This window comes from Saccostrea cucullata, unplaced genomic scaffold (genome assembly GCF_032062105.1).
Source record: "Saccostrea cucullata isolate Sc308-1 unplaced genomic scaffold, CSIRO_AGI_Scuc_v1 ctg108, whole genome shotgun sequence".
Taxonomy (NCBI): Eukaryota; Metazoa; Mollusca; class Bivalvia; order Ostreida; family Ostreidae; genus Saccostrea; species Saccostrea cuccullata.
This window is the reverse complement of record NW_026935861.1, coordinates 171723-184441: the sequence shown is the minus strand read 5'-3', so window position 1 is coordinate 184441 and position 12719 is coordinate 171723. Positions and strand designations below refer to the sequence as shown.

General features: G+C 37.0%; 1 protein-coding gene across 1 annotated transcript in view; it reads right to left on the bottom strand.

Moving 5' to 3' along the window:
• Positions 1-2407: 2407 nt before the first annotated feature.
• LOC134244026 (heat shock 70 kDa protein 12B-like) overlaps positions 2408-12719 on the bottom strand; it is a 28846-nt gene continuing 18534 nt past the window's right edge. Inside the window, exons 3-4 of the mRNA XM_062726278.1 lie at positions 3731-3890; positions 2408-3474 (exon numbers count right to left, since the gene is read on the bottom strand). Coding sequence (XP_062582262.1) covers positions 2408-3474; positions 3731-3890 — 1227 coding nt within the window. The remainder of the gene's footprint in view (positions 3475-3730; positions 3891-12719) is intronic.

The window sequence follows — 12719 nt, the reverse complement described above, 5'->3', positions numbered from 1 at the left end:
GATGAAGGGAAACAAAATCGTGAATTTTATGGTCCCTGCCCCCCCCCCCCCCCCGGAGCATAAGGGGTGGGGGCCAAAACCACTAAAATTATTGGAGTTTTTAAAAATCTACTTCTTTACTCCTAGACATCAAGCAGGCAAACTGTTGGTATGAATGTAATCAGCATCGAGTCCTCTACAAAAATTGAGAAATTCATGGTTCTAGTGTCAGGGGTTCTAGTGCTAGGGCGGGGCTATATAGATTATATAGTGAAAAAACTTCTTCTCTGCTCCTGGGTACTAACCAGGTACATAGTTATGATGAGCAAGAGTGCCTCTACCAAATTTGTGAATTTTATGGCCCCAGGATCAGGGGTTCTGATGTTAGGACGGGGCTATATTGATCATATAGTGAAAATGCATTAATTCTTTGAAAATCTTCTTCTCTGCTTCTGGGTATTAAATAAACTAGCTAAGCACATAGTTATGATGAGCAAAAGTGCCTATTCCAAAATTGTGAATTTTATGGCCCCAGGGTCAGGGGTTCTGGTGTAAGGGCGGGGTCTTTTGATTATATAGGTAAAATGCATTATTCTTTGAAACTTTTCTACTCTGCTTCTTGGTATTAAATAAACTTACGTAAGTACATAGTTATGATGAGCAAGAACGCCTCTTCCAAAATTGTGAATTTTATGGCCCCAGGGTCAGGGATTCTGGTGTTAGGGCGGGCTCTATTGATTATACAGTGAAAATTCATTTAATTCTTTGAAAATCTTTTCCTTTGCTCCTGGGTTTTATGCCAATGATCCAAGGACATATATTTATGATGATGAAAGGTGCATCTAGCAAAATGGTTATTTTTTTTATCCCCCCCGGATCAAGGGGGGGGATGTTACATAGTCTGAAAATAAAATAATGCTTTGAAATCTGCTCTTTGGTATTAATCAACCATTTTATGATAAAATTTGTAAAATTTTGAAATCCTTTGGGGGTGAGGTGCACAACTGGTTATAAAGTGGAAGTGCATTTTCTCTTTGTTACTCTGATCTACCTTTGGGTATTAAGTAAATAGAGTAAGCATGCTAAGTTTATAATAATGATAAACAATGGTGCCTCTTTCAAAATTGTGAATTGTGAATTTCATGGCCCCTGGTTTCAGGACCATATCGCTCTTTTTCTCTCATACGTTTTACTGTACTTCTAGTTTTCCAGTTTTCATATGTTTTAATTAACTCATTTAATATTGAAAGTTTTCAACGTTATACCAGTTATGTAAATACATATATAAATGTTTTGGGTATAGCATAGACATCGAGACCGTGTGAAGGGCCAGGGGAGGGGGTCCAAGCCCCCCACACTTATTTTGGAAAGATATATACATCGTATAAGCATTGAAAATACAGCTTACCCTTTTTAGGTTTAGTGCTCCTCTCCCCTGTTTGTTACCGACACCTATGTATTCGAAAGATAAAGTTTTTTTACTGAGGGATCTTTTACCCGTCTTCTCCTCTTTTTGACGGGAGTTAATCAATTCATAAGTTTTTTGACAGATAAATAACAAATAAAAGCTTTCCATTACTAATATATAATATGATTTCATTTTTTTTTCAAAGTGCGTTAAGTGTCTCCATGGTAAAATACATTGATGTAAACTCTTAACGCACTTTGAAAAAAAAATTCAATGTGCGTTGAGTTGCATTGGTCCAAAATTTAACGCACTTTGAAAAAAAAATTCAAAGTGCGTTGATTTTGTCCCAATTTTAACGCACTTTGAAAATTTTTTCAAAGTGCGTACTTTTTTAAAAGTGCGTTGCCACAAAAGTCAGTGATGTACTTTTTGTGTGGTGATAAATCTTGTCGAGAATTTTTGCTTTCATTGACAAAATGTAATGATGAGGTAAATTAAAAACACACATGTACAAAAGCTGCTGACTCCCATGATTGTTTGAAATTGCTGAACTAATATTCTCCTGTTAAGATATCCCTTGTTTCATCAACATAAACAAGTACAGACAGATATTCACTAGACAACATTAGCAAATTTGCAGTTCATCTGAAAGATAAAGAATCCGCTTTATTCAATGAATAACACTTTGTCACCTTGTGTCAATTTCGGTTAAAAGATGCCAAGTTGTTTTTAAGACGAAGCCAAGATCTTCATGACTGACGGACACGTAAGCAGACACTGGAAAAACGTCGGGGTGATCAAACAAACTCATTTGAGATTTCAGTACAGATGTGTCAAAATGCATAAATGAAATGTTATAATTCAATTGTCACAAAAAATGATATTTTATTAAATTCGGTGATACTGAGTAATCAATTTTACTACTACTAACAGTCAGAAGGTAGATTCCTCTAGAGAAGTGTTTCACAAAAAGTCAGCAAATTACAAGCATGGTTGGAATGCTTAATTACTGCCTAGTGACTATTCTTTTAGGAGATCAAAAGTAACCTCACGTTGTACACCGGTGAGTAAATCTCTTGCTCTAAATGTTAACTCCGTCTCTCCAAAAATTAAAGATTCCTCTATTTCATACAATGGCTGATTCTCATCTGCCGATAATGGAATCTGATGGATTCCGATCAATCTGCATTCGGGTTCGTCAACATATACTGGGTCCTTCTTATCGGAAATATATAAAGCACATTCAAGGTAATTTTTCTTACAAGTAAGAGCCTGGACGAACTGGGACTTGGCTAATCCTGTAAAGATCTTTTCGCCTTTAGTAACGAGCTTGAAGAAGACGTCTTTACACCGCACGGATCCACTAACGTTGACTTTTTTCGACTCAAGATGAAACCCTGGCCTAAATTCTGGCCATGTCTGGATTCCGTACGTATACTGCGCTGATCTCCGCGAGCTAGCATCAGGGATGTGACCAAAATACACGGCGCCCTTTACCACAGCTAACCCTGCTTCTTCCGGAACGATAACTTTTTTATGTTCGAAGTTTTTCTTAATGGCGTCTTGGACAAGCGTGCATTCCGAGAAACATCCCACCATTACAATAATGTCTACATCTCTCACTTCATTCTCATCAAACAATTCGTCAATATGTTTCACAATGCTGTCAATGGTTTTCTTGAAAAATCCGGCGAAGTACTTATTGCTCCACTTTAATTTTCCTCCACTATATTTGACATTATCTTTATGCATTGCATTTTTCTCAATAATTGCTTTAAAATCTTTGACATGATGCATTTTAGCACACAAGCTATAAAAGGAGATTGGTAAATGCATAATTGTCATTCCTAGTTTGTTTGGCATTCTAGTTCTTTTCTTTGTTTCGAACCCTCTCATAATTTCCAAATAATCATCTATGTACTCTTGCTTCAATGTTGTCATTGCCGATTCGCCCACCAATTCTGTCAGAAATTTTATGAAGGCGTCGTCCACGGATTTTCCTCCCCACGGACCACTGCTGGCAGGAAGGACTTCCTCTAGAGTATTGTCCTCACACTTCTGGTGTACTGTGATGTCAGCAGTACCACCTACAAAAGAAATTCTTGATTCTGAGAAGTGTATTCCCTAGGACCGGTTTCTTAAAATTTTCGAACAAATCTAAATAAATTCTCTTTGATCATACTTGCTACCCACAAAAAGGTTCAAACAATGTACTAGGATCCATTTATACATATAGTAGGTAGATCTGATGTGATACCCGACCTTCCTCTACCTTTTATGATATTCACCCACAATAAGATAAGATAAAGTATGAGAGGCAAGGTTAAGAGGCATTAGAAGTACCTCCTAAATCAAGAAGAATGTATTTAGTTCCGGCTCTGAGTACTCCTAGGTCGCATGAGTCGTAATTTATTGCATTTCTAGCAATCTGTAAATACTGACAGTAGATCGATGCTGCTTCTGGTTCCAATACTATATTCAAACGTTCATTTTTAATTCCAGCCTGCAGGAAAATTAATACAAAATCATTAAATTTACTCTTTAAACTGTGGATAATATGCACATGTCCAAACAACCATTTTCAAACTTGTAGACAGTCAAATAATAGAAAGGAAATGGGGAACCATATTTATGCCAATAGGGGTTTGCTATGTTCATTGGGGGACCAAAATAAGAGTTGTAATGGTAAAGCACTATCAGTTACAAAAAAGAAAAACACACACACACACACACACACACACACACACACATACACAACCCTTCTTTCAAAATGGAAAGGCTTGGTTTCATTAAAACTTTGGGTGAAAGTAAATCACATAAAAAATAATATTTGAATATATTTTGTAATGAAGCGCATTGAAGTGGTACAATTTTCCGTTCGAATGGAACATTTTGAGCTATCTTTAGAACGTTTATTGTCATCTTATGACACGCCCATTTCTTTATGCGAATACCTGTAGAACAGGTTTTCCATAAATATAATAGCCATTGAAATTGACGGTCTTAATAAATACCGAGTAAACACGTGTTCGACCGAAACATGTGTTGTGGTAACTTCAACAGACATGATAAGTTCAAAAATGTGTACATATTCGTTGCAATTTGAGTTTTACTGTAACAGAAGTGGAGAGTCTCTAACGCTCTATTCTAATGTTTTTAAAGCTGCATTTCAGTGTAACTCATATTGCTGTAGCGAAGAATGGGGTGTCCTAAAACATTATGACGAATATTTCTTTCTCGTTTCTAAAAATATGGGCGTGTCATTATGTTGTAATTGACATTCAAAACATGACTTAGAACGTTTCATCCAAACAGAAAATTTTACCACTTCAATGCGCTTCATTGTAAGAAATATAGGCGTTTTGTAATGCAAAGAAAAGTATTGCCATAATCTTTAAAAAAGAAAAGACGGTTTTTCTACATTTCTAATCTAATTTGTTTATCAGTATATGAAATATGAGGATAAAAGTTTATCTAAACTATACAAATTTGGAGCAGAGCAAACACGGGACACTAAAACATCAGAGATCGGATTAGGTGCCATGGAGGAGTAAGAATCTCTTGTCGCCCGATCATAACTGCAATGTGTTCATTGTCATGATTATAGAGTTAAAAAAATAAATCGATAGTCAACTATGATTAAATAATGGCCTAATATATGGTACAAAACTCACCAGTCAGCATTCAATTAAATGTCTTTTGAAAAATATGTAAGTTGTAAACATATTTTAGAATTCGTTCAAACTGTAAATTGTTACTTTTATTTTGAGTCTTTAAGAATGAAAATGAAAATACCGGTGTAGGCATGTTGATAGAAAGAAACTGGGAGGATAAGACGGACGAAGTGCCTATAGTCCGACAAATATGAAGTGAAAGATTAAATCCCAGTTATATCCAATTTTTCTTTGATACATGTATTTCATCTAATATTCTAATATTAAAGTATCCTAAATGTAAAATCCCTACAATTTATAAAAATCTCGCATAGACTGCAATTATTTGCCAATGAAAAAGCACTATAGAGAATAAAAAAGATCATTTTCTCATACTTTAGCAAATTTTTCAATATGAAAGGGTCCTTGATCCATTTTTTAAAAAGATAATTCTTAAAGTTTGCCTTAAGATATACATTTTTTGGTTTACAAAAATATGTAGCAAAGAACCACTAAATCTTAAAATTACACTTTGATGATAAAACATTCTCATCTTTCCGAGAAATACTTAAATTCCATTAAGTCAGGAATCACAACACAAACATGATTTAAATGTGTTTTTTCATGTTTTAAAAATGAAACAAGTCAAAAGGCCTAAGATCTAGCGAATATTGTAAATGTGAAAAAATTAACTTTTTGTTTATCCCAAAATCACCTTTTCTCTTCAGGGCGTGATTGTTTGGACGCTGTCATCAAGAAATTTAATATAGTAGATTCCTGATTCTGATTCCTTCCTCTCATTAACCTTTCGATTTTTTTTTTGCAAAAAATTGCTTTCTAGACTCTTCCAGAAATTAAACTGCCTCCCCAAATACGAATTTGATCAACAAGATTCAGAAAATTACATATAAATCTGTCTTTGTACTCTCGCAATTTTTTGCTCTTCTCAGACCTTTGATGTTTTTGTCAAGTACACCTTATTGTAAATTTCATTTCGAGGGTTCTAAGCAATAGATTCAAGTTTTATTAGCTGTTTGAATTTAAAACAAACGTGGAAAACTATAATTACTGATATTTTAAAATAATTGTTTCGATATTCTTACAAGCTTTCGTTTTCACTCATTTTTAGACGGAGGCTTAGCCTCCGCTCTATTGGTACCGCTCATCTGAGGCGGAAGGGAATTTGCGATCGCCATCTAGCGGCAAATCACGTTAACTTTGATTAGCCTGGTCCCCAGGCTCATACTTTCCAAGGCAGGAGTACACGCAGAAGGATAAAACGTACGCTGAACTAGGCCCTGAGGTCCCCCGCAAATAGTTCGTCATTTTGCGTAGTAATAAAACATTTTTGGAACTCTTCAGGCATTAAAGGCACAAAAGTAATTTCATCGATATCAATACGGAGACCTCAGGTCACCTTATATATTAATTGAATTTTATATGATAGACAGTTGTTTTTGTCTTACTCCAAAATAATTATATTTATAATTTAATTTACACAGATCTACTTTCTCATATATATATTAGCAGAAACATGAAAGTAATTAGAGGGACCAGAGGTAACCTTACATTATACTGTACCTTACCTTACCCTATCGTTATATTGCATATCATTAGAGCGATCATAAGTCACCTTTCATTTTAATTTAATAGGGGGCCAGACGTCACCTTATATTGTACATCAGTAAGAGGTCCAGAGGTCACCTTATACCGTACAAAAGTAGGGGGAAGAGAGGACATCTTATATTGTGCATTAGTAGGGGGACCAGAGGTCACCTTATATTGTACATCAGTAGGGGGAAGAGAGGACACCTTATATATTGTACATCAGTAGGGGGACCAGAGGTCACCTTATATTGTACATCAGTAGGGGGAAGAGAAGACACCTTATATTGCACATTAGTAGGGGGACCAGAGGTCACCTTATATTGTACATCAGTAGGGGGACCAGGGGTCACCTTATACTGTACATCAACAGGAAGACCAGAGGTCACCTTATACTCAACATCAGTAATGGGACCAGAGATACCTTATATCGTACACCAGTAGGGGGAAGAGAGGACATCTTATATTGTACATTAGTAGGGGGACCAGAGGTCACCTTATATTGTACATCAGTAGGGGGAAGAGAGGACACCTTATATTGTACATCAGTAGGGGGACCAGAGGACACCCTATATTGTACATCAGTAGGGGGACCAGAGGTCACCTTATATTGTACATCAGTAGGGGGAAGAGAAGACACCTTATATTGCACATTAGTAGGGGGACCAGAGGTCACCTTATATTGTACATCAGTAGGGGGACCAGGGGTCACCTTATACTGTACATCAACAGGAAGACCAGAGGTCACCTTATACTCCACATCAGTAATGGGACCAGAGATACCTTATATCGTACACCAGGAGGGGGACCAGAGGTCACTTTATTTTGCACTCTACATCAGAAGGGGGACTAGAGGTCACCTTATATTGTAAATCAGTAGGGGGATCAGAGGGCACTTTATATTGTACATTAGTAGGGGGACCAGAGGTCACCTTATAGATGTATTATACATCATTAGGGGGACTTGAGGTCATTTTATATTGTACATCAGTAGAGGGACCAGAGGTCACCATATATTATACATCAGCAAGGGGACAAGAAGTCACCTTATACGGGTACATGTATATTGAATATCAATAAGGAGTCCAGAGTTCACCTTATACATGTATTGTACATCAGTAGGGGGACTAGAGGTCACTTTGTATTGTACAACAATAAGGGGACCAGAGGTCATTTTATATTGTACATCATTTGGAGGACCAGAGGACACCTTATATTGTACATCAGTAAGGGGACAATAAGACACCTAATATTGAACATCAATAAAGGACCAGAAGTCACCTTATACAGGTATTGTACCTCATTAGGGGGACCAGATGTCACCTTATATTGTTCTTCATTAGAAGGACAAGAGGACACCTTATATTGAAAATTAATAAGGAGACCAGAAGTCACCTTATACATGTATTGTTCTTCAGTAGGGGGACCAGAGGTCACCTTATATTGCCCATCAGTAGAGGGACCAGAGGTCAATTATATTGTACATAAGTAGGGGAACCAGGGATCACCTTATATTTACATTAGTAGGGGCACCAGGGATCACCTTATATTGTACATCAGTAGGCGTACTAAAGGTCACCTTGGATTTTACATCAATAGGGAGAACAGATATAACCTTATATTGAATATCAATAAGGAATCCAGAGTTCACCTTATACATGTATTGTACATCATTAGGGGGACTAGAGGTCACTTTATATCGTACATCATTTGGAGGACCAGAGTACACCTTATATTGTACATCAGTAAGGGGACAAGAAGACACTTAATATTGAACATCAATAATAAGACAAGAAGTCACCTTATACAGGTATTGTACCTCAGTAGGGGGACCAGAGGTTACCTTATATAGGTTATCATTAGGGGGACGAGAAAACACTTGAACATCAATTAGGAGACCAGAGGTCACCTTATACATGCAATGTACATCAGTAGGGGGACTAGATGTCACCTCATATTGTTCTTCATTAGGAAAACAAGAGGACACCTAATATTGAACATCAACAAGGAGACCAGAAGTCACGTTATACATGTATTGTACATCAGTAGGGGGACCAGAAGTCACGATATATTGCACATCAGTAGAGGGACCAGAGGTCACATTATATTGTATATCAGTAGGGGGACCAGAGGATACCTTATATTGTACATCAGTAGGGGGACCAGAGGACACCTTATATTGTACATCAGTAGGGGGACCTGAGGTCACCTTATATTGTACATCAGTAGGAGAAACAGAATTCACCTTATATTGAATATCAGTAGGGGAACCAGAGGTCACTTTATATTGTAATAAGTAGGGGGGACCAGAGGTCACCTTAGATTAAACATCAGAAGGATGACCAGAAGTTACATATGTACATCAGCAGGGGTACCTTAGGTCACCTTTTATTGTACATCAGTAGGGGGACCAGAGGTCACCTTATATTTAACATCAGAAGGATGACCAGACGTCATTTTATATTGTACGGGGAATAGTGGTCACCTAATATGTACTGTAAATCTGTAGCGGGACCAGAGGACACCTTATATTTAACACCAGAAAGGGGACTAGAGGTCCCCTTATATTGTACATCAGTAAGGGGATGAGATGTCACTTTATATTGATCATTAGCAGTTGTACCAGGGTTCACCTTATATTGTACGTCAGTTGGGTGTCCAGAGGACATCTTATATTGTACATCAGTACGGGGACCAGAGGTCACCCGATATTTTTCATGAGTACGGAGACTAGTAGTCACGTAATATTTTACTGTACATCAGTAGAGGGATCAGAGGTTACCTTATATTGAACATCAATAAGAGGACCAGAGGACACCTAATATTGTACATCAGTAGTAGGACCAGAGGTCATCTTATATTGTTCATCAGCAGAAGGACCAGAGGTCAGCTTATATTGTACATAAGTAGGGGGACCAGAGGTCACCTTATATTATACATAAGTAAGGGGACCAGAGGTCTCCTTATATTTAACATCACTAGGATGACCAGAGGTCTCCTTATATTGTACATCAGTAAGGGGGACCAAGGGTCACCTTATTTTGTACATCAGAAGGGGCACCAGAGGTCACCTTATATTGTGCATCGGTAGGGGGACCAGAGGCTACCATATATTGTTCATCAGTAAGGGGGACCAGAGGTCACCTTATATCTAACAACAGAAGGGGGACCAGAGGTCACCTTATATCTAACAACAGAAGGGGGACCAGAGGTCACCTTATATCTAACATCAGAAGGGGGACCAGAGGTCACCTTATATTGTACATCAGTAGAGGGACCAGAGGCCACTTTATATTGTATATCAGCAGGGGGACCAGGGGTCACCTTATATTTAAAATCATAAGGGGGACCAGAGGTCATCTTATATTGTACATCAGTAGGGGGACCAGAGACCACTTTATATTGTACATCAAAAGGGGGACCAGAGGTCAACTTATATTTAAAATCAGAATTGCAGTGTCTCGAATACCCTTGTTTTCCAGCTTCTCACAATTAAACTATGTGATGAAAAGTAGTCACATCAATTGTTATAAATTCAACCTTAGTATTGTATGTCATACAGTTCAGGACATTATTTATTGAACAGCCCTCATAATTTGTACATCAGTAGGGGGACAAGAGGGCACATTATATTGTACTTCATTAAAAACTAATGATAACACTATTTTGAACGACAATGAAGAAACCGGAAGACACTTTATATTTTACATCAATAAGAAGACCAGAGGTTATCTTATATTGTAAGTCAACAGGGAGACCAGCAGACACCTAATATTTTACATAAATATTAAGACCAAAGAATTCCTTATTTGGTCACCTGAATCAACGCATTTGACTTATTCCTATCAGGTTTTTTTCTGGCGTCGTGCGCTGTGCATTGTTCGTTAACATTCGAACATTTCAGCTTTTCTCTGTAATCCCTCAACCATTTACAACCAATTTTGGCATAAAGCATCTATGGGTGAAAGGGGAATTTTTTTTAGTTCATGGTCCCTGCCCTCCAACCCCTAAGGCAAGAATGTTTGGGCGTAATTACTACAATTGATGAAATCTTTAAAAATCTTCTTTACTCATTAACATCAAGCCGTCGAACTGTTGGCATAATTATTATAAGCATTGACTCCATACCAAAATTGTGAAATTCATCGTCCCAGGGTCAGGGGCCCTGGGGGTTAAGACAGGGCTATAAAATTTATATTAATTTATAATCTCTCTCACTTCGTCTGTCCGAATATAAATTAATTATACTTTTTATTCTGTATTGAAAGAATAATCAACTCATATGTATGGAATGCTGCTCGTCAGAACGTTTATTACAAATTTAACACATTTGTATTCATTTCAACACAATTATTTTTAATCATTAAATAATACTTATATACATACATATATGTGTGTGTGCCTAATTTACTGCTTTCCATTCCTTTCACGTTCTGTACGAGCGGTAGAGTAACTTTTTAAGCACGCACCTGCTATTTATATGACCATGTCACGTGACATAGAAACCACACAGATCCACCATTCTGTTCACACAGGAAATACCCATAACGACAATAATAATAATTATGAAATGCATTTATTCTTTGAAAATATTTCCCTCTGCCCTTGGATATTAAACAAACTAACTACATGCAAAGTTGTGATGAGGAAGGGTATTCTCTCCAAAGTTTTGAAATTCGCGACCCAAAGGTCAGGGGTTCCGGTGTTACACTGGGGCTATATAAACTGTAAAGTTTATATTCATTAAAGAGGCTGAGGAGTGGCAGCTATTTTCAGACTATTTTGATCTCCTTTAAAAGAAGAGCTCCATATAAAGATATACAAAAATGATCAAATTTTAAAAACTAAAATGTATGAATTTTTTCTTTGCCAAATGATAGTTGACAGCTTATGATACCGTATCTTAAAAAATAAGTTAAAACTGATGGTTAATTTGTGGTTAATTTGTTGTCCCCCAGCCTCCTTAATTCTTTAAAAAAATCTTCCTCTCTGCTCCTGGATATTAATTAAACTAACCACATATAGTTAAGATAAGCAAGGGAGTGTCTTCCAGAATTATAAATTTCAAGGCCCCTGGCTCATGGGTACCATGTCATTTGTAGACAATACTGTAATTGAATTAATGCTTTGAAATTTGTTCTTTGGTATAAACCAATTTATTTTTTATGAACAATGGTCCTTTTTTTCAAAATTGTGAAATGTATGACCTCAGGATGAGGGTTTTTTTGGTCAATGAGCACTACTAATTATTGCTAATTATTATCGCTTATTTGAAATGAAAGGTTATAAGTTTTACAAGATGTTCAAATGACCTATAAGATCCATAGGCCTCTTGTCGTGTTCTTAAGTGAACGTCTAGCATCTCGTTAATATGCATTTTATCTGTACCCACTGGTCCGTCCTTGTTTTCTTTTTAGGTGTCTGTTGGTTAAGACGAGTCTAGAATCGTTGATGCTTTATCTCTCTGCATTCATATAATATTTTTTATGTCTGATTTCTTTAAAAATGTACAACAAAGGGGACCACTGGTCTCCTTATTTATGTACAATACAAGGTGACCTCTGGTCCCCCTTGTGATGTAAAATATAGAGTGACCTAAGGTCCTCATAATGATCTACAACATAGGGTGACCTTTGACCCCCTTTTGATGTATAAGGTGACCTCTGTTTCCCCTTATGGTGTACAATATAATCTGACGTCTGCTTTTGTACAGTATAAGGTGGCCTATGGTCCCCTTTCTGTTGTACAATATAAAGATGACCATAAGTCTCCATAATGAAATAACATATAAGGTGAATTTGGGTCAACTTATTGTTGTACAATATTAGTTTACTTCTGGTCCACCCAGTAACGAACGTTAAATCTGAACTGAAGGCTCTGTCTCCCTACTGATGTACAATAAAAGGTGAGCTCTGGTCCCCCTACTGTTATCTCCTACTGATGTACAATATAAGGTGTCCTTTCATCCTCCTAATGTACAATATAAGGAAACCCCTGGCCCCCTACTGTTGTACTATATAAGGTGACCCCTGCTCCCCCTACTTTTGTAAAATATAAGGTGACCCCTGGTCCCC